Source organism: Abrus precatorius, unplaced genomic scaffold (assembly GCF_003935025.1).
Source record: "Abrus precatorius isolate BTA unplaced genomic scaffold, Abrus_2018 Scaffold11, whole genome shotgun sequence".
Lineage (NCBI taxonomy): Eukaryota > Viridiplantae > Streptophyta > Magnoliopsida > Fabales > Fabaceae > Abrus > Abrus precatorius.
Genome location: NW_020874303.1, coordinates 18,572,891 through 18,600,194, shown reverse-complemented (window position 1 = coordinate 18,600,194; position 27,304 = coordinate 18,572,891). Strand labels below are relative to the sequence as shown.

General features: G+C 29.5%; 3 protein-coding genes across 5 annotated transcripts; 1 reads left to right on the top strand and 2 right to left on the bottom strand.

Annotated features, from left to right (window-relative positions):
• Positions 1-858: 858 nt before the first annotated feature.
• LOC113855747 (probable WRKY transcription factor 29) lies at positions 859-2,108 on the bottom strand. The gene is made up of 2 exons (XM_027487378.1): positions 1,783-2,108; positions 859-1,432 (listed from the first exon to the last, which is right to left on the bottom strand). The coding sequence occupies exons 1-2, from the start codon at positions 2,106-2,108 to the stop codon at positions 859-861; spliced, it is 900 nt and encodes a 299-aa protein (XP_027343179.1).
• LOC113854814 lies at positions 905-9,908 on the bottom strand. Of its 3 annotated transcripts, XR_003502803.1 has the most exons (12): positions 9,730-9,908; positions 9,583-9,667; positions 9,424-9,500; positions 9,300-9,324; positions 9,096-9,189; positions 8,945-9,011; positions 8,094-8,187; positions 7,827-8,008; positions 7,387-7,614; positions 7,191-7,307; positions 6,546-6,697; positions 905-915 (listed from the first exon to the last, which is right to left on the bottom strand). XR_003502803.1 is itself a non-coding variant. In XM_027486053.1 (11 exons), the coding sequence occupies exons 1-11, from the start codon at positions 9,805-9,807 to the stop codon at positions 6,632-6,634; spliced, it is 1,113 nt and encodes a 370-aa protein (XP_027341854.1). In that variant the 5' UTR covers positions 9,808-9,908; the 3' UTR covers positions 6,266-6,631. The 3 variants fall into 3 exon arrangements, 2 of the variants coding, with proteins under 2 accessions (XP_027341854.1, XP_027341855.1); XM_027486053.1 differs by lacking the exon at positions 905-915 and having other exon boundaries at positions 6,266-6,697; XM_027486054.1 differs by lacking the exon at positions 905-915 and having other exon boundaries at positions 6,405-6,697; positions 9,096-9,183.
• An 8,378-nt stretch (positions 9,909-18,286) lies between these two features.
• On the top strand, positions 18,287-21,908 carry LOC113854068 (1-aminocyclopropane-1-carboxylate synthase). The gene is made up of 4 exons (XM_027484902.1): positions 18,287-18,840; positions 18,995-19,126; positions 19,247-19,407; positions 20,276-21,908. Exons 1-4 carry the CDS (start codon positions 18,670-18,672, stop codon positions 21,267-21,269), a joined length of 1,458 nt encoding a protein of 485 aa, XP_027340703.1. The 5' UTR covers positions 18,287-18,669; the 3' UTR covers positions 21,270-21,908.
• Positions 21,909-27,304: the final 5,396 nt, after the last annotated feature.

The following is a 27,304-nucleotide window of genomic DNA, read 5'->3' as shown; positions in this document are numbered from 1 at the left end:
TCTTTTATTATTTTAGGGACCAAACATGAAATGAAATTCATCTCAATTTATGTTCTGTCTTATTCTAATACATCTATCTAATACTGCAAATGAAACTGCATACTTGTTCAAAGTTTGACGACATTTAGTTTCTTCGGAATAATATACCAATATTAATGTAAAATTTTCCACACATGCTTACATTTAACCCAGTATTTCACATCTCTCCCTTGTAAATTCAAGTAATTAGAAAAAAAATATTTACGATATCTTATTTTATCTTGTGTATCAAGTACATAGGTTTAAGAGGAAAAAATGATATTCTTTTACATATTAAAATGAAGCTTATAGTTTTAATGTAGTAAATTCTATTCTTTCTTAATATATTTTTTTAACATGTGCAACTGGTGTATTCGATAAAAATGTTGAATCACTATATATTAGTCAAATAAGAAGAGACTGATTAAAACTGAATTGAAGTATGATGAGGCATTTGCGATTCAAATATTGCATGATTGTAACCAAAGCAACTTGATTGTAATTCAATATATGTTAATAACCCTTTTTACCAAAATATATCATAATAAAATCACCCAAAAAGGAATGTCAGAAGAATTTAATTTCTTTTGGTAGGATAAGAACAAGTGGTCAATATTCAATTCTATTTCCTGTTTTGGGATTGAAGAACGAAAGATTCACTAATAACTATGGAGAATAGAGAGAAAATGAAAGATGGGAAATCCTCAAAGAGTGAGAAAGTGAAAAGGAGAAGGATTAAAGAGGGACACTAGGGAGGCCTGGATCTACATTGTCCTTGTAAAAAGAGAAAAAAATAAATAAATTACAAACTTGCACTACTCATTAGATTCGTTAAGGAAACTAGGTGTCACCAAAGCCATCTAGTGCAAGTTGTTGGTACTCAAATCCTACCAATTCCTCTAGATCTGTGCTTGGAATCCAATTTCCATCACCAAATTGAGCACCTTCAATATCATCCAACCACTCAAGAAAGTCTTCCTCTTTTTTCAAACCCTTACTTCGTTGCACACCTGTCACAATGGATTGCACCACCAAAGGTGTCCTTGGAGAGTTACTAATTACTACTGAGGAATTTGAGGAACAAGTGTTTTGGTCACGAGTGGTTGGAGGTGCAACTATGGAATTGGAATTGAAATTGTTCTTGCGGGTGGTCCCAGCAAGAGAGTTCCTACGAGTAGGGTGAGGATGTGTGTGTTCAGCAGTGTATGTAACCAAAAAAACAGCAGGATCTAAGTGGCTTCTTTCAACCTGTTTTCTTGCCAAACATCCTTTGGAACTGCTGCATCTGTAGTAGCTTCGAGGATAAGGCGAACCCTTTATTGGTTTTTGTCCATATTTACGCCATGCCCATGCATCGTCCAAACCTTCTGCTGTTCTCACCTGCTTCACCACACTCTTGTTCTGGTTCTTCTTGCTGCAAACAATAACATGCATGCCATTATTTGCTTTGCACTATACTTACCCCATTTTTTCAAAAAAATTATAGAAGTTTAAGGAAAATGCTTCATGAACATCAAAATAATGTCCTTTATAATTTTTGAAGTGTATTCTTAAGACTGGTGTGTGTGTATAATATATATATGGTGTGAGTTTTTTATATTTAAATAATAGAACTTAAAATTTAAATATATTTTGAAGAACTAAAAATACTTTTAATATGCATCGAAATAACTAAATAACAAATGAAATTATTTACTTTACAATTTCTGTAAAACAAATGAAATTTTGTGTTTGATTGAATAGGCAAATAATTAAATAACCTACCTTTTTTTAGATTTAGATGCTGCGGGAACTTGCAACTCTTGTGGAGCTACTTTCTCTGATGCTTCTTTGGCTTCTTCGGGTTCTTTGGGGATAGGTATGGAACTTGTAAAGATGGTGTGCGGTGAAAGAGGGTGCAAAACTGGGTAGAAGGGTTTGTAAAGCTCTTCCAAATCATCAAGAACCCTCGTGGTTTCAGAGAATTCGGGAAAACTACCAAGTGCTTCATCTTGTTCATCAAAGAAATTAGAAAAATTAGGATATGGTTCGTCCATGATGATGGCTTCACTAGTGCTTCCTCTCACAATAGCTTCTAAATCCCAGTCCATCGAGAATGCAAATTCGTCCATTAATTAACCAAGTTGCAGCTAGGAAATTGGTAAGGATCAAGAACAAGCAATGAAAAAAATAACTATATGAGAAAATGGGTGGGCCAGGGTGACTTTACATTAACTTGAAACGGGAGGGTTTTGAAGAAATGTCAATGAATATTTGGTTATATATATATATATATAGATAGATGTGAAAAGGTAACCAATGGGTGGTGTTTTGAATATATGTTCTCTATATGCTTCAAAGTTCAAACGGGCAATAATATTTCAATTGAGTTGACTAAACTATAAAGTCAAAATGGGAGCAAGTGGAAGTGGGGAAGGGATATTATTTTTCAGCAATTCGGTGCTGATCCCATTAATATAATGTCCCCTTTATTTGGGATTATTGGCGACTGCATGACAGTGAGTAAGACAATTGAATCGTTCTTGCGGTTAAGTCAATACAATACAATTTGGTTGGAAGTTCTCGTACGTAAGAGGCCAATAATTTGGAATTTATTATTATATATAACTAGATATGTATTAAATTAAGCCAGCTAGGTTGCTTGGCCCTTTTTCTCTCACGGGTGAAAATAAAAGAAAGTTAAATCCTAGTACCACTACGATCATGTCATTGTCACGTCATGCATGAGAGTTTTGTTAGATTTTTCTAAACCCTTTGCTTTTGATCTGATTGCATTTTAGTTTGAAGGGCCACTTTCAACTGGTATGTTTTTTTAGATGGTTTAGAAGAATACATAAGCTAATTTACATAATTTTATTCATAAATATTTATAAAAAAAATATGAGTTAAAATTAATTTTTGTGTCTTAATTTTAAAGATATTTCATTTCAAAGCTGAAGTGCATATATAATTTGATTTTAACTTTTAAAAAGATTAATAGATTTTACTTTATTTTACAAATATTTATTAAAAAAAATATCTAAACTGAGTTATAGTTTTAAATTTTGTTTTAAGAGTCTATTTTTTAAGGTAAAAAAAAATGAAGATATATTTTATGGAAATTCTTGTTTAAAAAGTTTTTAAAATGTGTGAGAGTATTTAAGAACTTTTATAAATTTTAATAGACTCATTTTAATTTTTTTTAAATTAAAATATTTTTTTATTAATACTTTGTCTCTTCCATCTTTTCTCGTATCTTATTTCTGAAACTCTGGTCTTTCTTTCCAACCCTTCAAAGATAACCTTGTGGTTGTAGATGTGGTCAGCTTTTAATGGGCTTATAATTAGTTACATACCGCACCTACATATACGTTTCTACCTGTTACGTAGGATTTTGCATATACGGTAGTTATCGCTGTGACTACCTCCAACCCTTGTTTAGAGTTGAGACCACTCTCTCCTTTGGGCACCACACCACTACCATGCTATAAATCCTAGCTAGGATTCTAGGAAAACCAAACTTAATCACTTTTTTCTTCCTCGTTCCCTTTGAAGTTTAAAGATGTTCCACTCATTTATATAAAACATTAAAAAAAACCATGTAGCAAATTAGTCCAACACCGCCAAATTGCCAGCTAAATCCATTATTTGTCAACATATAAGTTATGGCCAAGTGAGAAACTAAATATCTGTTACTGAATTAAAAAATAAAAAAGTATGTGTTCCAACTTGCAAGGACCAAGCTCTTTGCATGCAGTTATTATTTATTTATTGGGGTTTTAACTAGTGTCGACTGAGTGTTAAACAAGGACAAAGTAAAGAAAAGAAAAACAAGCATCGAAAGCTGAAATGTTGTTTGTTTCGTAAAACGCAGGGAAACTGTTTGCGATACAAATGTGGACTTTTATGACCAAATAATTAAACGGTCCGTGTGGTACACATTATGATAGTCCAATTTTATGACTTTTACAAGTTGTGACTGTTCTTCATAGACACTCTTAAGACGCTAAAGAGAAATTGAAAGCTGTGGAATTCTTAATTTTCGCTCTACATGTGTTCCATGCTCTATTCACTTCCTCATTTTCTATTAGCCAACTGTTTGGCTGGTTTCCGCGTTTTCATTCCGCTTACTCAAGTTAACTTTTTAATTGCCAGTAAAATATTAATGAGTATTGTTACTTTCTTATGAATCCGAGAGAAGAAAGGAGTAAGAAAGATGGTTAAAAATATAAGATTATGAAAGTTTTTGAAGAATTATAAACCTTTTTTCTTTCATTTAAAATTTTCAAATAAAGATTATTATCGTATAAGTCTTATTCTTCTTTCTCCTTTCATCTAAAAACTAACAAAGTGTTTAAATTGATTTAAAGTATTTAAAAGTAGAAAGATTTTATTTTAAAAATATTTGTAAAATTAAAAGTATAATTAAATTTTCAATGATCTTAAAAAATCATGTTAAAGATTATTTAAATATTCAATAAGATGTAACTAAGATTATTGTAATCGTTAATTAACTGCAACATAAAAGAAAGGAGTGTTTTTGGAGATTCTTTTCACTTTTATCCGGCTAAAGTAGTTTTGTAGAAATTAAGAAGACACGATTTTGAGAGAAATAGAATAAGATTTTATGAAATATCGTTTGTTTGGCTGTAGGAGAGAAAAGGAAAAGAGAAAAATGTGAGGACATCTCCTTCCATTTTCTTTTCTCCGATTCAAGAAGAAAACAACGTCTTATCTCTTTCATATTGCTCTCATTCTCAACACACCAAATTTAATCACCTTTGTATTAGTAACTGACCGCAGTCATTTTTACTCCATAATAGCACAGCACGATGACAAGGATCACAAGTATACGTGTTGGTATTTTTTAGTGGTGCGATATTATGAATCACCTAATAATACAAGTCTACTCGAGGAGTCATGATTATTTCATTGTTGTTTATACAATATTTATGCAATGAGTTCACCTTTTTCATCTAAATAGATCTTAAAGTAATTATATATTTAGCTTGCAAAGCAATTTATAAAAACTGTAATACAGTATATCAAACTTTAAAAAAGACCCAGGTCACTTAAATAATATATATTCGTGGAAAAATTCTTTTTGTATCCCTGTTTTTTTTATTTGCACCCTTTGATTATTTTTAAAAAAAAAATTCTAAGAACTTAAATTCTAGTGCAATCATTTGATTTGTAGAAGAGAATTTAATACATTTCAAAAAAGTAACTTTCAAATTTTAATTTCTAGAATAATATTTAGAGTTAATTTTGTAGAAATAAAGTGCGGGGTTAACGAAAAGGCCATATTCAGGCCTTGAGGTTTGGAAAAGTATTAGGTCTATTAAATAAAAACCAATTAAATTTCTTCGGCTTACCATTCAATAAATACCATCATAATTATTATATTAAACTATAATTAAAGGGGGAAACAATAAAAATACATTAAAGTCAAGACCAACCCAACTTACTTGCCCTGAAATTGTGGCCATAATTAAGCAATGTTTATAACCTAGACAATTAGTAATTTCAATTCTAATAAATTAAAACACAAGACTTTTCTAACTTAATAAATATGATTTCTCAATCATATTAAATAAGGAACTATATATAAGTAAAACAGACCATTTTAAAAAATATAATTTTATTAAGATTGCATAAAAAATAATGCTTATGATAAATTACTTAAAGAAATAAAAAATTGTAATATTCAATTTTGTATTTAAAATATTCTCGTAAGAGATTAAATGAGCAAAACAAAGTTAAAATAAATAAATAAATCATAAACCCCGAAGTTTTGTTTATAGTCAATTATTTTGTTAGAAAAATAATTTAGCATTTTAATCGAAATATCCAAACATGAAACAGTAATCATAACAAGTTTTCATAATTCAACGACCCTTTTCGAGTTAAAATGAAAGCGACACTGAACCCAATACAACTCTCGAGTTGCTCCCTCTGCTTCCCCCTTCTCGATCCCAACCCAAAAATTGCCCAACGGAAAGTACGGTATCAATCTTGCCATCACTCGAAGGTAAGGTTACAAGCTTTCTAGTATATTCTGGGAAGAGTCTACTATCACTTGTATATATTTATTATCACTCAATAGTTTTTTATTTAAAATATTTTTACTACTAATATAGTTATAAGAAAAAAAAATATTTTAGACGTTGTTTAAACATGAGTGATAATACACACTTGAAAATGACATTAGATACATCTCATATTCCGTGATATGTTTGATCTATGGAAGAAGAGAAGAAATCAAACAAAAGAAAAACATTTTTATTTATTTTTTCTGATCGACAATCAAGATTCTTAATAAGATGAGAAATGTTAAAGTGTTCAAGTAAAGAAACCATGTTGACATTTCCATGGACATTCATTATTCCTATATGAGTACACAGATAATTTTAATATCCAATCCAGGGGACAAGCACTTACCAGAATTTTAACTTACAACCAAAAAAAATAAATCTAAATTTCATAAAATGTTATTTAATTACTACAACATACGTTGATGAAGCCAACGAATGAAAATTTGCCTAAACTAAAACTCTTGCTGCAATCTGCATATTCGCACAGCTGTGAGAAAATATACTGAATTAGAAAAGGCCGCAAAAGAGGTATCAAAATTTCAGGTTCTCTTAGATGCCAATCGCACTCTTTTCCCTTCGATACAAAACTTCCTACTACCTGTCAGCTGCAATTAAGGAACAAATCATGTCAAAACTTGCTAGATGATAATTGCACCGATATCACCATACTATTGAATGCCAATTATAAGAAAGAAACAATCCACAAGCTCTACTAACAGTGGTTCCCATATCCCCGATAAAAGTGTAACTTATTTCAAGCATCAAATATCTCCACGAGAGGATTATATTAAGCAATTTAGCAGTTATCCACAATCCCATATAGGTGCATCCACAAATTGTAGTTAGATAATTTTCACAAAAATATAAAAGGACAAAAAGGAATATAATTTATCTTTTCTGATTTTCACTTCCATTCATGTTTGGTAAATATGAATTAGAAAATCAACCCAATTTTGATTATTCAGATAGTATAAGATTTAGCAAAGTAATTAGGTAGTTTTATATTGCACATGCAATTTGGTGCATTTGTTAATAACACTACATCATTTGATTTAAAATGAATTGTATAACTGTGATATGTGATCAAGGTAACCATACTTTTTGTTTCAAATAAGCAACAGCCTCTCTCTTTGAAGAAAAGCCAGACAAAATTGAAGATGAATGTTCATCAATAAGAACTTTAAGTTGTTTCAGTTTCAACGATTCTCCAGGCACCTGCAATTAAGTGAGTGAGTAAACAGTCACGAATTAAAGGATAAGAGAAAATATTTGAAACGCAAAAAATAGGCCTCACCCGATTTAAAATCTGTTTGCACAACTTTTTCAACTTCACTTTGCATTCAACAATCTTTTCTACTTTAATTAAATCATCATGTGTTCGTTTTTCCAGGGAATCTGTGTCACCAGAATCTTCATCATCACTATGATCAAAGGATGTCTTTTTACCCTGAAAATAGCACCCAGCTACCTTCTTGGGTCTGTCCCTGATGCCTAGTCCTTGCTTTCCTGTTGTGGATTTCTCCTGGCATAACAATTACAAAATAATCAATCATCACGTTTCAGGTTTGGCTATGAACTTATTCACACAACATAGCACTACTATTAAAGATATCACATGAGCAATACCAGATCCTTCCTATAATTGAACATCACATGCAAACATACTACTGTTATCCTTTGACAAATTAAAAATATACAGAATATAACTAGTTTGCTAGGCAAGAGGTCACATACTTGGACTAGCTTATAAAGGTTTTCTTGATCTTCTTCAAAAAATGCAGTTCTCTCTGCCATATTTTTGGCACTTCCAGACATCAAGGACTTTCTCTTCTTTGATTCTGCTCCAAGAAATCCACCAGATACAAAACCATACTTGTAGCCCCACCAGTCCAGAGGTATACCAGGATATGTGCTTCCTATACCATCATGGTAACCAAATATCATATGTGATGTCAATCAACACAAATAGCACAAAAACTCCATTGCAGTTCGATCTTATACCTTCATCTTCAAAAGTTTGAATTTCAGATGTCTTTAATAAGTCAAGTTCACCATCAGAATTACTATTACCTCCAGATATGTCACCCTTTTTAACCTATCACCAACATCATCCAAGTAAACAACCAGTAACAGCCTTCTATAAAATAAAACAGAAATATACATTTAAGGGGCTAGATTATATAAAATTCTAAGTTCTAACAGTATAGACAGAACTTTTACAGAACACCATTAGCTTAATACTTAAATCCTAATACTGAAGTAATGAGAATTATTTTAAAAAAAATGAAAGAGGCACAAGGGAAGGCAATTTTCAGGCATTCATTCATGTTATTAAAATTTGAGGTGATTGCAATCTATGGTTAGTTTCTGTCAAAATTCAGTTTAAAGGGACAAAAGTTGTGCATTCCCTGGTATTGGAATACACAAATGAAGTTGGAACACATATCTTCATGTCTTTTTTAACCAATGCTCAGATGATAACAAAGCCCCATCAGGTGCAAACGTAGCTTCTAAAATGAAGATAGTGGGCATGGAGAAGTTATAGGTATTCCAGGTTCATTGAATCAAACATAAAAGCAAAATAGTTGACAGAATCAAGTAACTAAAATAACAAATGCATAAATTAACAAGGTTTAGGTTATAGAATCTGACAGTCAATATCAGAATCCAAAACCATTTACAACATTTTTGGTTAGTGATTCATTCAATTTAGCAACTGGGTAAAGAAACTCCACATCATTCCATCACATAGAGGATAAACACCTTCACCATTTTTTAAAATTTATTTTGCAACAACAATAATAATAAAATTAAACATACTATTGAGCTTCTTATCCACGGTTAGAACTTACAAGAATTCCTTCGAGATCCTTCAAGGAATATTGAGAGACAAGCTTCCCACTCTCTCTTCTCTTGTATCTGAAACAAAGCAAAGCACATGTCACGCATAGTTACATCAAGTAATAGACAAAACCATAAATATAAATTAGAAGGCATGCATACCTTCCTTGTGGTCTTGTAGCTTTGGAGACAGAATCCTGATTATCGACAGCAACACTAGCTTCGGTTTCTACCTTAGCTGCGTTTTTCTCTATTTCTGTCACAGTTCACAAAAAACGCAATTCTTTTAACACACATTTACATGGGAAGATGAGAGGAGAGTTTAATGGAAATCAAAAACACGTGTGAATATGATAATGATTATACCTGTGTCATGTGATTGTGGCGCTTGCTGCTCAGTACATAGAAAGAAAGAAAGAGAGTTTAGAGCGAAGAGAAAAAAGCACGGAATGAATGAGAAAAGGAGGAACAAATCGAGAGAGGAACATACAACTTTCAATCTCTTGAGAATATTGTCAAATTGAGTGGTGTCAAACGCCCAATTATTAGGCTTCTCAACGCCAATACCTATTGAAATATGAATAAACAAGGAAATGAGCATAGCGAAGTGAGAGAGATGGAAAAGCAAAAGAAAGGAAGAAGAAGAAACCAATAGTGTCTTGCTTGTTTTGGACTCGAACATGTCCTTTGATTCCCTGTTTGTCTTTTCCGAGACCCTCTCCTTCTTCCCAACCCTAAATAAATAGATTAAATCGACTATATAGAGAAGAATGAAGATGAATAACTGAGAGAGTACCATTTGTTTCATGAGGCGAAAAGCAGCGGATTGCCTGGCGACACCGACGTAACAGAGAGGGGATTCGGGCGCCGCCATGCCTCTTCCTACTGCGCTCTGCCTCTGCTTTTCCTTCTGCTTCTGTTTCTAATGCCTTCTTTCAAACTCAAACCCACCAACTCCTTCTCACTGTTAGGGGTTTCGTTCTTCTTTTTTTTTTTTTCAAGGGTTTTACCCTTGGTTAATGGATCGATGGAGATGCTTGGGTCCAAATCACTTTTTTTTTTAATAAAATGGGCTAAATAGCCCAGAACAAAATAACTACATAGAGAGTCCTAAAAAGGGACTACCAATGGCATCCATATTCAAGAAAAGAAGTTAAGGGCACGGGAGCCACATCAAAATAATGCAAATACAGGACTCATCAATGTCAAAATTAACTAAACAATCAGCACATTAATTAGTCTCTTTACACACATGCAGAATCTTAATGAACTTAATATAATAAAGTAAATCTCTAATTTTATTAAGGACCTCAAAAAAAGGGTGACAGTAAAATTGTATATTAAGAATAAGAGAGACTGTCTCCTTATAATCACTCTCAATCTTTTCTTTATTGTATGTTGGACACCAAAGAAAAAATTTCAAAGTTTAACTTTAAGGGAGCAACAGATGGTAATTTTGCTGTAAAAACTAGTTATAAAATTATTATTATTGTCTCGAATTAAGTCACCACAAGCAACTACATCTCTACACTTTGAAACAGACCTATCTACATTGAGTTTGACATATCCATGAGGGGGAGGGATCCACCTGATCCTAGTCTCTGATCATAGTCTTGTCTTGCACTAGCTTAGAGAGATGACTGGTACAATTTCTGCAAACAGAAGAAAAAAATAGAAAGTCACATAGAATTTTATGCTTCATGGAGTTAAGTTGGATAGATAAGTTATTAAAAATAAAATTATTTCTATCCTTACATAGATGCCACATAATAAACCCAAAAATTAAGTTCTAGTCCATAAATTTGCTCAACCTACATTGAGTTAAATTAGACACAAACTAATTAGTGACATTGAGTGAGAAATATAAAATGTTGCCATATTTCTTGATCATAAAAGCAGTCTCTAAAAACATGCATAATGGATTTAGGAGCTTCTCTACATCTAGGACAGGTGGATAGATCAGTTAGACCTATATGAAGTATTTCTTCATTAGTAAGAAGCCTTTTATGACCCAATTTTTAAAAGAAGAGAGAAATTTTAGGAGGGTCTTTCCATTGTCAAATTAATTCAAACACATCCTAATTACATTTGATCTCCTAAACAGAATTATAGAGAAGTTGATAGACAAATTTTACAGAAAAAATACTATTTCTTATTAAGTTTCAAAAAACTAAGTTTGATTCTCTTTCTCTAGCAAAGAGACTGAAAAAAATAATATCATTATATAAACTTTCTTCTTTTGAAAACTAAAGATAAATAACATTAGTTATTTTTAATATAAATAAACCTCAAGAATAATAAATAATTATGAATTTTCCTTTTAATAGTGTTTATTTTTTTATATATCTCTTAACAAAAATTATTTTAAGTGAAATACTATTTATTTTAGTAATTTATAAGGTGGAACAAAATTTTTATTTTTGATTATAAGTTTGAAATTTGTTTATTTAGGTTTTATTTTTCTTTTGTGTTTCTAAACATTACAGCTTTAAGCTTTAGAACCTTATTTTTAAAATTTAACAAATATAATAATTTGAAAAATATAATTCTTCCAAACATTTCATTACATCTTTGTTGCATGTCATTATTTGCCTGTCTGAAGTTCTTTTTGTGTAAGGTCAACATAAGTCCTGTTTTGATAAGTTTTTATAATAGAAAAAATTAATATAAAATATAAATAATTTTTTTTTCATAAGTTATAAATAATTTATACTTTTTTATTTTTTATAAATTTTAAGAAACTATTTTATTTATCTTTAAAATTTTAAAAAACAAATTATTTTTAACTTATAAAATTTTTTATTATTTTTATACTATTTTATATATATATATATATATAAACTTCTCTATAAATTCACTCAAATAAAGTAATACTATAGTAATTTGATGAATGTTTGCAGGGACACATATTGTGCCACTTGTTACAATAAAATTAACTTAATAGTTTGTTTACTTATATAAATCACATTACAATTTTGTATAACAATTAACATTACTTTCATTTTTTGATAAGATTTAATGTGCAAGTTCGGCAATGATGAAACTTCCCCTTTATCATTCCCTCAATCTTAGAGAACTAATTATGACATAATTAATATATGTTCTTCCCCTGGCTGCTAAATTTTAGTTTGGGTGACTTGTTCTTTCTCATTAGATGGCAAGTTTGACCCTGGGGTTGCATTGCAGTGGATAAATATGATCGATGACTAAATCAATGGATTCATCAACATTTACTTCGAACAACTAGCTAAGAATATGGCTGCGGTCTAACATTTTTAAGATTAAAAATTAAGTGGAATCGATCGCCGAGGTTTGGACACAACAGCAAATTGGAATTGGGTCGATAAAATTTCATGTTCACTGAAAAAAATCGTCAATTATGATGGTTAGCATTATGAGGAACAGGGATGTTTTGCTAAAGTATATATTTGGGTTTTGGAAATTGAAATTCAAACATGTCAAGTGAGTTTTTTAGTTAGCAAGAGACAGCCAATGATGAAATGTTCAAAAATTTCTTGCATATTCTGGGTGCGAAACCATTTCATGATTTCGTTTAGCCACGAAAATTAATCTTATTAATTAGAGTTAGGTCAATGTATTGAGAGAAAAAATCTTTTAAATTATAAAGTATTTACACTGAATTTTAACAATAAATAAATAAATTTAATAACAATTTAGAATTAAAATTAAAATTTGTTTTACAAGTTTTTTTAAGTATATTCTTAATCTGCAACCATTCTCAATATATTCAAATTTTCAACATAAATCCGTTATTTTTTTAGAAACATTTATCACTTATACTTTACCAAAAATAACTTAAGACAATGTCTTTTAAAACATCCTTTTTTTCAGGCTAACTTTAGACTTATTAGTCTTTTACAATTTTATTTACACATCATTCGTGAACTTGTAAAAAAGTATATTAAAATGTCTTTTTAACTAAAAATTATATTTCTTTTTATTCTCATATTTTCATAAAAAATTTATAAAAAGGTTAAATTTTTTTCAACTAAAAATTATTGTTTTTTTATTATAATTTCATAAAAACTTGTCAAAAAGTAAAATTTTTATGATCATCTAAAATTTTAGCTAAAACATATACTTTCAACTACAACTTTTTTAAAATAAAATATTGAACATTTTCTTTGTAATTTTGAGGAGAACACATTTATAAAAATAAGAAAATTTTTCTCATACATAGTACTATTATAACTTAATTTGTTTCTTTTTACCAAATAAATGTAAAGTTTTATCCATTGTTATTGAAACATAGTTTATTATATTACCAAGAAATTATAAACCTTATTCTCATTTTGTCTTGAGTTTAAGTTTTACTTAATAAAACTGTATTATAATTAAATAAAATTATTCCAATCAAAATACTTAAGATCTAAATAAAAAGTAATATTTTTTAAAATAAAATCGATGATTTGATTATTGAATTTTTGTATTAAATCAAATTAATTTACAAAATTAATAAAACTGTGAGTTTTTTCAAAAAAATTATCGATGAAACATAATATACTTTTTATTACATGTCAAGTAATATCAAATTTGTTGTTTTTCTCTTGTGTTCCACCCTGTTTTTTTTAATCAGTTTAACTGTTTGAAATATTAAAATTTAATAATGTATATAATGTTATATACAATTATTTTATTTGTATATTTTAAAAATAGGCAAAAAAAATTTAAAAAATCCCACTATCTCATTTCTTATGTTCTTGTCGGATCTAAAGGGGGTGGAGTGGTTACTTGTGAGAAAGAAAGAAAAGGAAGTGGTGATTATTTCAAACTGAAATATTAGTCCCAAATCTTGAGAAAATTAACAGTAATCTCCACTCCACGTGGATTTTGACCAAGAGGCTGAGATTGGGTGGAAGGTTTGGCGAATTGGCAATTAGATGGAAAGAAGAAGAGACATTGAAGGGTTGACCAAAGCTCTCACTCACTATAATTCTCATCTTCAATCTTCATAATAACACCCCAACCATCTCTTCCCGCCACCCATGTGCCAAATTATGAACACGCAATCAACTCATTCTTTTCCTTTCCTCTGTAAAGTATAATTACTGCAGCTCCCTCTCTCTCTCTCTTCAACTTAGTAATGTTCCTCTTTTTCTATAACCACCAAAAATAAGAATTAACATAATTTATATTAATCATTATAAAAGTTTTTTTTAAAATAGTACTAACACTGTCATATATTTTAATTAAATTTTTTTATAACATTAGCTTTAACATTAAAATGTTAATAATGTGAAAAGAATACCACAAAATATGAAATACCAAAAGCCACACAATAAATTAGTATTATCAATTTTTTTACATAATATGTGTATTATTAATTAAAATAATTTTAAATAATAAATAAATTTCAAAAAAATATAAATATTTTATTAATTTAAATAAAATTAAATTAAAAATAGTTTTTAAATTGATAGATAAATCATTAAAAAGTTAAATTAATATAAAATTATGATTTTAATACAAAATATAGAAGAATATATATGATATAAGGCAGCAAAAGGGTGAGAGTTAGGCTGAACGTTCAAAACAAAAAATAAAACCTCTTTAAAGTCTTTTTCTATCCAAATACTCTGAAAACCTTTGTGAATAACCAACTTGATATCCCAAAACATAATCCAAAGTTCAGCAGTTAAAGGAGAACAAGGAAAGATGCAGCCAAAGAAACTTGCAATAAAACTACCGCTATCATCTCCAATAAGACCATCACATCCTGCAACTTGATGGTGATATGTGATTGAGTCATCCACGTTAAGTTTGTAATGACCAAGGCTGGGAGGGATCCACCGGACACGAATCTGTTGAATAAGCAAACCAGAACTAAATTTGTTACTAATTTTGAGCACATAATTAAAATAAATATATTTATTTAAATATTATTATTATTATTATAAATATATTTAAATACAATTTTTAAATTCACATCCTTTTTATTATTATAAATATATTTATTTAAAAACAATGCTTATATTCAATATATGGAGATAGATAGATCGATGGACATGTTACACAAGAAAGTATAAAATTAATTGATGGGTTAAGGGTATCTCTAAAGCAAATTGTGTAACTAAACTGTTTTTAATATTTGAAAAAGTGAAGCCTACATATTATTATTATTGTTTTTTTTTTATTAAAACATGTGTTTTATACATTGAAAAAAAATGAGATTTATAATATTTTTAGTTCTATTTTACTGATGAGAAAAAAAAAGTATATGATCAATAAACACGATCTAAGGTATATTTTCCTATAAGATGACTAGGGATAAAACTTAATATTATAATGTTTTCATTGATTTTTTTAAGATTTATATTATTTTGAATTTTTATATTTTAGTAACTTTTTAAGTTTTAGTCACTTCTATTAACTTTTAGTCTGATAAAAATTATATGTAATAACTTTTTCGTAGACCACATTCATAATTAGAACTAACTTCCACATTCATAATTAGAACTAACTTCTTTATACGAAAATACAATTTTTTTTTAAAAAATTATCATTCTACAAACATTAAATTTGACAATTGTGCTGCAATATTGTATCTCTAACAAGAATTTAAGGTAACTCGACACTTTATAGAAAAAAAATACTGTAATTCAACATTCTAGATATGTATAATGAGAAGCCAGGGGATTCATCTAATTTAATAATATAAAAGAAATAATGATAATAATAAAAAAAATGGGGGATTATCATATAATTCAATAACATGAATGATGCGTTTAAGATTGTTTTGGTCGGTTGTTTGAAGTTGCACTAACCATGCATATGATTTGAAAGTTGGACACAAAAACAAAACTTAGTGAGTTCAACTACTCCAGTTTCCATGAGTATTTATTTTTCTTTTTCGATGACCAAAACTTGTTTTCCTTTGATGGGGAAAAAACAAAATAACAATAATTTGAATGGGACCTCAGTCCCCACTCCCTCCATAATAATGCCACATGCTTCTTGCCCAACACCAACTTGGTTAGGTTACACTTTCTTTTAATCGATGAAATGCCACTTGAGCCATTTAATGCTGATAGCATATCCAAATAATTGCAGACCGAAGTTTTAGTACTATCCTCTTCAAATATTAGTAACACGTAAGGTACTCGTTCTTCCCCGAGTGAACAAATCAAGTGATCTTCCTGAGGTCGGATAAACCAGTACTACAAAAAATATTATTCTTTATCAATTTACATTATATTAATATTTACATGTTATTATAACTATTATTTATTAATAAACATTTAAAAAATTTTGCTAACAAATTATAATTTATCAAATAAAAAGTATATTAATAAAAGCTATTTTAATACTTCTATGTTTTTTATTTATTGATAAATAGCATTTTTTTACAGTGTCATGACCTTATTTGACACGATTATTTAAAGAAAAAACAAAGAAGCAAACTAAATTAGGTGAAAAGTCAATGATATCTGATTAATCTACTCGATTCAAGCGTTAAAAGTTGACAAAATTAAATCCACGCCAGACTTGAAGCTAAAAAACCAAATCCTTAATTTTATTTTTTAAAATATTAAAAGTTGACCAACTGCATCAATAAAAAATGTCATAAATTTTAGTAATTTATATCCATAATTTTATCTTCCGTTTTAAAATTATTTTATTTTTTATTTAGTTTTATTTAATATATTAAAATATTTATCTAATAATAAAAAAAATCACAAATTTTTAAAACATATATTTATAATCTATTTAAATTGAAAATGATCCGTAAACTTGCTAGTTAAATTAATATTGAAAAGCTTTTAATTTTGGTTAAATATTCTGATATGGTTACTCTTGATTTATTTTAAAACTTAAGATATTAAAAACAATCTAATAGAAAATTAATATATCCTTTATAAGTATTAAAGAATATAAAAAAGTAAAATAATTAAAAAAAATTTAAAAATTTCCTGAAATGGAAATTGATTAAATTTTATCTTAAAAAATAGATTGCAAGATAAATAAGTTGATTAATCATATTATTTATTAAGAATAAATATTATAATTAATTAATTATGAAACATTTTTAGGGACATTTCAAGTTAAACTAGTTAAAAAATAAAAAGTCAAAAATAATGAATTATATTACACTAACCTCTGCCCTAAATTTTGCATAACATTTTAAACTTCAGAAAATTTCAAGAGTTTATGCTGCTGCTCTTAAAATAACAAGGTCTGTCTTTAATTATATGATTATTTTATTCTCCTTTAATAAATTAAAAATTAAAGATAGAAAAATTATTCAAATAAAAATAAACATATACCATAAGAGTAAAAAAACAAACTCAAAATTTGACACGACACTGGTAACCTAACCTGTAGCCTACAAACATTGATCAGATGATGCTTGCTGTCAGTCCAGGAGTCCACCGTTCAACTCCCCTCCTCTTTTGTCGTGCCACCACCACGTTGCCTCTCTGGTTTAAGTAATAATATTTTTATGAACAAATATTTATTTATTTTATATAATTTAAGAGTGTTGTGATAAACAAAATACACACACATATATATATATATATATATATATCGACTATAATTTTTAAACAAACGTGTGCCCTCTTCAATTCAATTATCTAAATCGAATTAAGCACCCATTTATTTATTAATCATAATTAAATGTATGCATTTTCAGAGACAAAATTAAATTTAATAAAAATTTTGTGAGACTAGAAATTTTTCTAATGACTACAAAATGAAGTTGCACAAGTTAAGCTGTATTTAATTAGGATGATTAGTTTTGAGTTGCTCTGTTTTCTTTTTCCCTACAAGATCAATCCTATATATATTTCTATTAATCTGATTTGACCATGTACAACCCTAATTTAAACATATTACTAATGGTCGTTGTATTTGCATTGGACATTTTAGTTTAAAGGTTAAGTCTTGTTGTTAAGAAATTGGTAAACATTTTTTTATTATAAAGTATATTAAAGATATATTAAAAATTAAATTTGAATTTTCAAATTGTGCTATTAATAACTTAGACATGGAGAACAGAGTAAAATTAAAAGTAATAAAAAGAATTAATTGTATAATATGAGTGATTTACTCACAAAAATACAAGTGATTGAGATTTGACGTGGAAAAGGAATTTTTATAACATTTTTAAAAATAATTAAATTTGAAGTTTGAGAAAAAAAAAAGGTTAAGTACGACGTGAAAGCAAAAATATATACATGTGATAAAAATTAGATAAATATGAAGTAACATACACGCAAGAATGTGTGCGTAATTAGTTTCAACTTGGATGCTGTACTTGATAAAAGCGTGTGTCACAAAGTCTATCCTCTTTCTCCCATTGAAGTAAGACAAGTGGCATCTTGCTAGGTCTCAGTACGACAATTATTATTAATTAATTGACGGTCTTGTCTGCGTACCAACTCCTGCCTAATTTTCAAATCCACGAAGCATCATTGCTGAGGTTGGACTCTTCTCTCCTTCAACGAAGTTTCATTCTTTATTATTTGCACTGAAGAGATTCTTGTCTCTCAAAGTCAAGGTAATTTTGTGCCCAACATGCTATAAATAAGCACCCCCTCCAGCACCTTTAGTTCATTGCAACGCATTGCTTTTGTAAATTCTTCATACCAAAATTCCCATAACACTACTCAAAAGACTTGACGCAGCCCTCACTTCCTCCCTGACTTGGATTTCATCAATTTATTTACATCGATATATACTACATTATTCTAAGGACAACATAAACATAGACTCTATGGGGCTCATGACCGTGGACCAGACTCAATTATTGTCCAAGATAGCCATCAGCGATGGACATGGTGAAGGATCCCCATACTTTGATGGATGGAAGGCTTATGATGAAGACCCCTTTCATCCCACCAACAATCCTAATGGGGTTATCCAAATGGGTCTTGCAGAGAATCAGGTATAAAGCAAATAAAGCTTCTTATCACAATTGCAGAAGATAGGAGATTCCTATTCTTTCGAGGATATACTAATAGGATATGTATAGCATATTATTAATATTTTCCCATGTTAATAATAATTAGTTCTAATTCAATGATCTTAAATCTTTGCAGCTTACTTCTGATTTCGTTCAAGATTGGATGCTAAGTAACCCCGAGGCCTCTATTTGTACTCCAGAAGGAGTATGGGATTTCAGAGCCATAGCTAATTTTCAGGATTATCATGGTCTACCAGAGTTCAGAAATGTGAGTGACATTATACCAAGAAATTTGATTACATAACTCGCGGTATCCATAAATTAACAAGTTCAGTCAGAGTATTGATATTTTGAAACACAAACTAAACGTGAATTGAAATTTGCACAGGCCGTGGCTAAATTCATGGGTAGAACGAGAGGAAATAGAGTGAGTTTTGACCCTGACCGCATTGTGATGAGTGGTGGAGCAACTGGAGCACACGAGGTCACTGCTTTTTGTTTGGCAGACCCTGGTGACGCCTTTTTGGTGCCAATTCCCTATTATCCAGGGTAATATATTCAATTCAATTTTAGCTTTATATATATTTTATTATTTTTTTGAAGTTGTTGTTCAATTATTTTGAGAGAGAGAATGATGAAGTATGGCTGACGTGTGTGATGATGCTCTTCAACTAAAATAGATTTGATTTCCACTTAACTGCCTTCCTTTTGATTTCCACCCAGATAAGATATTGATTGCACTGCTTTTTAAGAGCATCTATGAGAATTAAATTAAAAAAGGGAAAAGATGAAATTTATAGTTTTATAAATATATTTATTAGCTAACTTGAAAAAAATGATATACTATTATAAATTTGATGTATTTTATTTTATTTTTCATATATAAATTTATATAGTTCAATTAATGTTAAAAAAATGATCCTTTTTGTCTCTTTTAAAACTCAAACCTTTTTATATATCTTAAGGGAGTACACAACTCTTATATTTTAACATTTTTATGCTCTTATATTCGTTTTTTAATTTTTTTATTATGTTCTTCATATCTCTTTTCTTCCAACCATTTGACCTCACAAAAAGGGGGCGTCAATATTTTCCACGGAAATAACTTTGCATTTTCAAACTTCATCATCATTCGTGTCATGTATGACATTAGTCAAAGGATCATATTATAAAAAAGTTCATAAATTAAGGTCAAATTCACACCACAAATAAATAGCAACTTGTCCACCGCTAACTATGTTTCATTGACTCATTGTCAAGCCGTCACGGCATTTTCTTTTATTCTTCCTATGTACACGACAAAATAAAACAAGAAAGTTTGTATAATCGTATGAAATGTAGCCATATAATAAATATAATATTGTTGACACCGACATCTTAATTAGTTTCTAACAAGCAACTGAATTTCCTAATGCAGTTTCGATCGGGATTTGAGGTGGAGAACAGGAGTTAAACTTCTTCCAGTTATGTGTGAAAGCTCTAATAACTTCAAGTTGACAAGGCAAGCATTAGAAAGTGCCTATGAGAAAGCCATAGAGGATAACATAAGAGTAAAGGGCTTGCTTATTACCAATCCATCAAACCCATTAGGCACTGTCATGGACAGAAAAACACTAAGAACTGTGGTGAGTTTCATCAATGAAAAGCGTATCCACCTTGTATGTGATGAAATATATGCTGCAACAGTTTTCAGCCACCCAAGTTTCATAAGCATAGCTGAGATATTAGAGGAAGAAACAGATATTGAATGTGATCATAACCTCATTCACATTGTTTATAGTCTTTCAAAGGATATGGGGTTCCCTGGCTTTAGAGTTGGCATCATATACTCTTACAATGATGCTGTGGTCCATTGTGCACGCAAAATGTCTAGCTTTGGATTAGTGTCAACACAAACTCAGTATCTTTTAGCATCAATGCTATCTGATGATGAGTTTGTGGAAAGGTTCCTTGAAGAGAGTGCCAAGAGGTTAGAAAAAAGGTATAGAGTTTTCACCGGTGGGTTGGCAAAAGTTGGCATAAAGTGTTTGCAAAGTAATGCTGGTCTCTTTGTGTGGATGGATTTGAGACATCTTCTTAAAAAGCCAACACTTGAATCAGAAATGGAGCTGTGGAAAGTGATTATTCATGAAGTTAAGATCAATGTTTCACCTGGTTCTTCTTTTCATTGCACTGAACCAGGGTGGTTTAGGGTGTGCTATGCTAACATGGATGATGATAGGGCTTTGCAAGTTGCTTTGCAAAGAATTCGCACCTTTGTGCTTCAAAATAAGGAGGTTATGGTATCTAATAAGAAACCATGTTGGCAGAGTAACTTGAGGCTTAGCCTCAAATCAAGAAGGTTTGAAGATATCATGATGTCACCTCACTCCCCAATACCTCATTCACCTCTAGTTAAAGCCACAATTTGAAGAAATTAAGATTATTTGGTTCTTTGATTTTTATTTTGGCAAGATGCACAAGTGTTAGATTTGTTCTTTTTAACAACAATAGCAGGGAATTCTTGATATTGTTTTTGTGACCAACATCACAGTCTTTCTAGTATGGAGGATGCCTTGCGTCATTCAACTTATGCTGCTAGATTCATCATGCATGCCCCTTCAATCTTGGGGACATTTTTTCTTTTTTCACTTAATTACCAAATAATGGGTTCATGGTGAAAGAAGTTTATAGTTTTTGTTTAGTTATTGGTTTATATTATTAGAAGAGTCCAAAGATGTCTGTATTCTGTTAATGAAATTGTAAGGCCAATGATGAATGAATTGTTAGTAAAGGTCTTCAATATACAATACCCCCACCCTATTTTTGTTTTTAAGTTTAAACAAGGAAAGTTGATATTGCAAAATGGCCACAGAAAAAGAATCATTTTATTTTATTTTTTCAATTTGTCAAATATTCATTTTACAAGGACTCACGAATTCTTGGATAGAAAAGAAAAGCTTGTAGTCTCGCACTTCTTCCAAAAAAATCTCCTACACGTTTTCTTCTTTATTTGTTCAAAGACGAGGCTTCTTATATTTGAATAAACATATCATATTTATATAATAAAACTATACCACAACTTATATAGTAATTTTTTTATCGCATCATTTATTTATTTATTTTTGTATTTCTCTGAATAACATTTTACTGATTGATAAATTTTATTAATTTAATTGTTACATTAAAAATTTATATAAATAGATTAATTTTACAAAATTAATTAATAATAATTTATTTTGATGTATAATTTTTTTGAATTATAAATAATTATTAACTATACGGGTGTAAATATTTAATTTATTTAAAATTTAGTGTGCATAACTAAAAATTATTAAGTTAAATAACTTAATCTCGGTAATATACGCAGCAGAGTACAATCAACAGGCAAATGCAAAATTTTGGGTCAAATGTCCAGCGTTTATTAATATTACGCTTATTCCTTCTTCTTTTTTCGCATTTTGGCGTATATTTAGGGGTTTCTGAGGAATGTGAAATCTGATTCTAAAGAATGTTATTTTGATATACCTGCACTTTTGGGGCAGCAAAAAGTAGGGTTAACCAAATAAAGAATGTTTAAGGTAATATTTTAAGAGCGATATAGAGCAATGTTGTAGCTGGTGAACTTTATTTTATTTTTATTTGTTATCCTTGGTCATCTCAATCTTGTAATGTCTACTTGATAACCAGTGATTATACTTCATATAACAAAAACTCATATGATAAGATTTGATGCAGGAATTAAAAATAGTATCTTAAAACAACCAAAGATTAGTGCAGGTTTCGGGAATTACCGATACCAAATCTTTGGATAAGATGTGATATAAGCTATGACCTAAGCTAAATTGCATTCACAAAGTTGTCTATTCTTCTGTGAACTTACGTTAACAGATCAATCGCCGCTGATTATTAAAATAAGATTGGCAGAAAGGATCCCGTCACTGATGAGTGTATCATCTCAATAATAAAAAGGCTTTAGTTACACAAGTTTAAGGTTACGTAAGCAGGCTATTAATTAATTTTACTTCTAGTGATTATCACAATTTGCACCTAAAACTAACAGCAAATTATCTGAAAGTTCCTCATTAATTGGACCCCTCATGCGCATTTCTATTTCAGGTCCTAATAAAGGTTAATTTGTTTATAATTTTTCGTGTGTTTAGAAATACATAAAAAATTATATGCAATAAATTTTAGTTAAAATTATAAAATTTAATATATTAAAAATTACATAATAACTTTAAAAACTATAATTTTTAATTAAAAAATTATTTATTTATTGTATATGCAATAGGCGGTGGCCTTGTCAACATCAAGTATGACGACCGTCAGATATACATTGGAGAGTGTCTCAATCACTATGCTCCGGAAGAGCCACTAGCTTGATGCTGAACATCAATATGAGTCATTTTTTTAACAAATAGATATTTTATTGAGTTTTTTTTAATCATGTTAGAATTTGTTATGATTTGAAGGAAACCAAGTCACATCATCATACCAATGGTCTTCAAATTTATTTTGCTGCAAATCTACGCAACTGGGCCTAATTCAGTTGATTCTAACCCAACATGGTATCAATTGCCCAAGTCTTTCATTGAGTTGAGGAGTTATCCAAGGGTAATTACTTTTGTCATCTCTCTTCTTTGGTTAAATATATCATTAATTTTTTTTTTCTATCTTCTGAAAATAAGATTTCAGAAGGTATTATTTATTTATCTTAAAAATTAAAATTTGAAATGGTGAGAAAGGTAATCACCCCATATAAGACTCAAGAGTATACTCTTTCTATACCGTACAATGTTCTATACATCTAAAAGCAGAGAATTTAAGTTACCAGCTGACATGTCTCATCAAGATTTTCAAAATATTCGGTGGTTAACAATGGCTGAGCTTCACAAAATATTTGGAGTGAGCCCAAATAATTAACATATTTGTATGTTTTCCGTTCAAATTTTAAGGGCCATACACACAAATCATATATACTTTTTAACAAAACTAGAACAAAATTTGGGGCCATGACTACACCACTCTACACTGTGATCACCTTATGTCTATACCTATATGTCAGAAATGTGACTCATCTATGAGTAAGTCTAATAAATAAGGCACCTTTTAGCACCACTGTACAGAGATGTTTATGTATTATGATTATTCTGCTCAAAATAAAATATATAGTAACTTAAGCGTCACCCTTCATCTATTCTCGAAACCAATGCTTTCACTTCTTCTAAGAGTGAATCCAACAGGCTCTCGAGACACAGAAATTCAACTAGACATTTTATTTTGATTAAACAGAAAGATGTATTATTGAATGAGCATCGATATTTACACTAAGTTTCACCTTTAGAGGAAGACGTCTTCCCATCTTTTTTTTTAAAAATTTTATAGTCCTCTCATTCTTTGTAAAAATAAGAGAAAAATATCTTTTTTAAGAAGTTTTTAAATAGTGTCAACTGTTGATTAAAATTAAATGATTAAAAATAAAAAATTAGAAACAGGTGATATAAGATAAATTTATAAAAAGATAAATATATAATTTCATATTTAGTTTTGTGTTCTTCCTTTATTATCTTCTTCTTTTGTTGCTATGTATTCTTTTTTATGTCTTTTATTCTCATGTCATTAATATGACATAAATTTGACAGTCTATCTATCTTCCTAAAAGTGAAGATTTAGCAATGTAGCTATTTCAAATGACTCATTTCTATGAGTTTTGGTTGATCAGATATAGAAGATTTATACAAAATTGAAATATAATTTGTATAAATCTAAAATATTTAAACATTATGCCCATTCATGAGTTAACGACGTTAAACTTAATAAATTACAAAATTTATGATGTAGTTATACATGTATTATTTGGGATAGCTTATGTTTAAAGTAAATTATGAATAAAAAATTGCACTCTATACAGAAACAAACCTATTAAGAAAAACTATATTGATCTTATGAGAAATAATGTAAAAAGTAAATTTTTTTTAATATTATATGTATACCAGTTTTGTGAGACGACTGACTTAAAATTTATTGAGTTATAATAAAACGTTATATTATATGTCAGTTGTCTCAGATGGGTGACTTAGAAAGTTGCAACCTTTTAATAAAAAATTATATATACATCTAGTGGTGGTCAGGATTGTAGAAGGTGGAAAAATAAGATAGCAAAGTTTCAATAGTAGTTGGTCACAGAGCTAATGTAGATAATGTTGTCTCTTTATTTGATAATGTATTAAGTAAAGAATAAGAATGTAATTTGAGTCGCAGTTGGCATAATGATAATTTTTTATTTTATTTATGCATGATGTTTCAATTGACGTGCGGTTAGATTAATTCACATAAAACCGTCTACCTTCCCAACAGTTATTGTAAGTGTTGTCGAAGAAGTAGAAGAAGGAAAGAAACACTAGACATTAGTGGGTGAGCTTTGGAGTCTTATTTTAGGGTTTCATTGTGAAAAAGATCAACGACGAACCTGTTGAAGAAAATCGAAAAAAATGTTAGTTTTTTCTTTCTCCTCAATGACGAAAGTCTAGGTTTTTTAAAAAGCTTGTGTAAAGTTGTTTTGTAATGTACACAAATGATTGTGCACATAACGATAATGATGGTTTTGTTACATAAGTTAAACTATTTTGTGCTTTATTGGTTTAGTTCTATGCGAAATGTATGATATGTTGTATCGGCATGGCATTGGTCATTGTGATTAAAGGCTTATTAAGTTACAAAAATAACGATTAATGAATAAATTGGTTGCAACAATAACATGGCATCGCATTCTGAAGTTGTTAATATGGTGTCTAGTTTGAACGATTTCTGTTTTGTTTTAGTGACTATGTTATTGCATAAACCAAATAATTACACAATTAAGACACTTAGTCTTCATTGTTGTTAAGAACTTATCAAGAACCTATATATAAGTCTTCTCCTTTTTGTCAGACACATCACACCTAAATACACATGTCTGTTTATGATGATTAACACCTGAAAACACCACCACAAGACATTTGCACTTATTCCTCTCATAAGTAGCATCAAAAGCAACATCTCCAAATATTGCATAATCAATTTGACTGATACACCAAAAAAGATGCCACAACCTTCCATTATAATCTATCTTATGACCCCAATACAACTTTAGATCCTTAAACTGCAATCTTAATAAGAATTTTTTTGTCCCTATCCTTTCCACTTCTATCTTTCTCAATCTGATTGTACATATTTTTTTTACAAAATCTAACCATCATATAACTTCCTCTTTGGTTAACAAATGAGTTATATATGTTTGACATTATAATACTACTTTTCCTTATTCTCCACATTTGTTCAACATTAGCATTATCTATTTTTTGATGTGACCTTAACATTTCATAATAATTGTCATCAACTAAATAATGATTATGATCATAAAAAAATTGTGAAACTACCTAACACCCTTTGTCTACATCTTTTCATATCTTCAACTCAGCTTCACAACCAAATCTAGTCATCACATCATGGTCCCTAAGTCGATTCGACAAACTTTGGTACATTTGTCTTTAGAAACCTTGACTTGAACACACAAATTGCTGCCACACAACATCTCCATTCTTATTTTTACCACATTTGTTTTTCCTCACACCAAACCCATTCATTTTTTTTGTATTCATTATAAAATTTATAACCTTCATTCACACTAAAAAATTTTATCTTCTTAATTTGAGTGTTAGATAAATCAAACAAATATTCATACCCGTCATTTTACATATGAACTTCATCTATAGTTGCAATTTCCTCTTCAACATTGCATTTATCAATAAAAACCTGTAACAAATAGAAATCAGTATGGATGTTACTTCATGCAAATTAAATACAACAACTTTCGCTTAAACACACATATTGTACACAAACCTCTTCGTTTCCATCGTCATTTCCTCTAACATCCATTTTAACTTACAGACTAACAAAGGGTATTATTCGGCTTGCCTTGCCTAACCTCTACTTCTTCTTCGTCCTAATCTCCTTCCTTTTTTCGCTTAACAAATGCTACCCTTCGATAGTTTTTCCTTAAATTCACCTCTTGTTTGTTTGTATTAATCTAATTTTAACAAAAAAATATTATGTTCACTTCAAACTTTAAAATGTTAAATACAATTTGTCACTACTAACTATATCGATTTTTGAAGACAACCGATCTACATACACTATTTCATTTTTATATATATTTCTTCTACCACAATCTTTGGAACATCCAATGTATAAACGACATTTTATATTTTAAATTTTTACTTTCTACATTAGTCACTCGCAAAACTGACTTATAAGACTACTTGTTATACTTCTCTTCTTTCAATATACGTTATCTCATTGTACCGATGTAGAAAGTATGTTTTTTAAATATGTCTACACTTTATACAATAGTTATAGGTCAAATTTAATGTATAATTAACTACATAAAACATTGCTATTTATTGTCATTGTAATTGTTGATGAT

Bases quoted from the DNA above. Each gene is read 5' to 3' on its own strand.
- LOC113855747 (XM_027487378.1), bottom strand. From the start codon at position 2,108: ATGGACTGGGATTTAGAAGCTATTGTGAGAGGAAGCACTAGTGAAGCC. The intron at 1,433-1,782 runs GTAGGTTATTTA...TATTGTTTGCAG, and splicing joins GCATCTAAATCTAAAAAAAG to CAAGAAGAACCAGAACAAGA.
- LOC113854814 (XM_027486053.1), bottom strand. From the start codon at position 9,807: ATGGCGGCGCCCGAATCCCCTCTCTGTTACGTCGGTGTCGCCAGGCAA. The intron at 9,190-9,299 runs GTATAATCATTA...GAACTGTGACAG, and splicing joins GCCACAATCACATGACACAG to AAATAGAGAAAAACGCAGCT. The intron at 8,009-8,093 runs GTATAAGATCGA...ATGATGGTATAG, and splicing joins TCAAACTTTTGAAGATGAAG to GAAGCACATATCCTGGTATA.
- LOC113854068 (XM_027484902.1), top strand. From the start codon at position 18,670: ATGGGGCTCATGACCGTGGACCAGACTCAATTATTGTCCAAGATAGCC. The intron at 18,841-18,994 runs GTATAAAGCAAA...AAATCTTTGCAG, and splicing joins TGGGTCTTGCAGAGAATCAG to CTTACTTCTGATTTCGTTCA. The intron at 19,408-20,275 runs GTAATATATTCA...TTCCTAATGCAG, and splicing joins CCAATTCCCTATTATCCAGG to TTTCGATCGGGATTTGAGGT.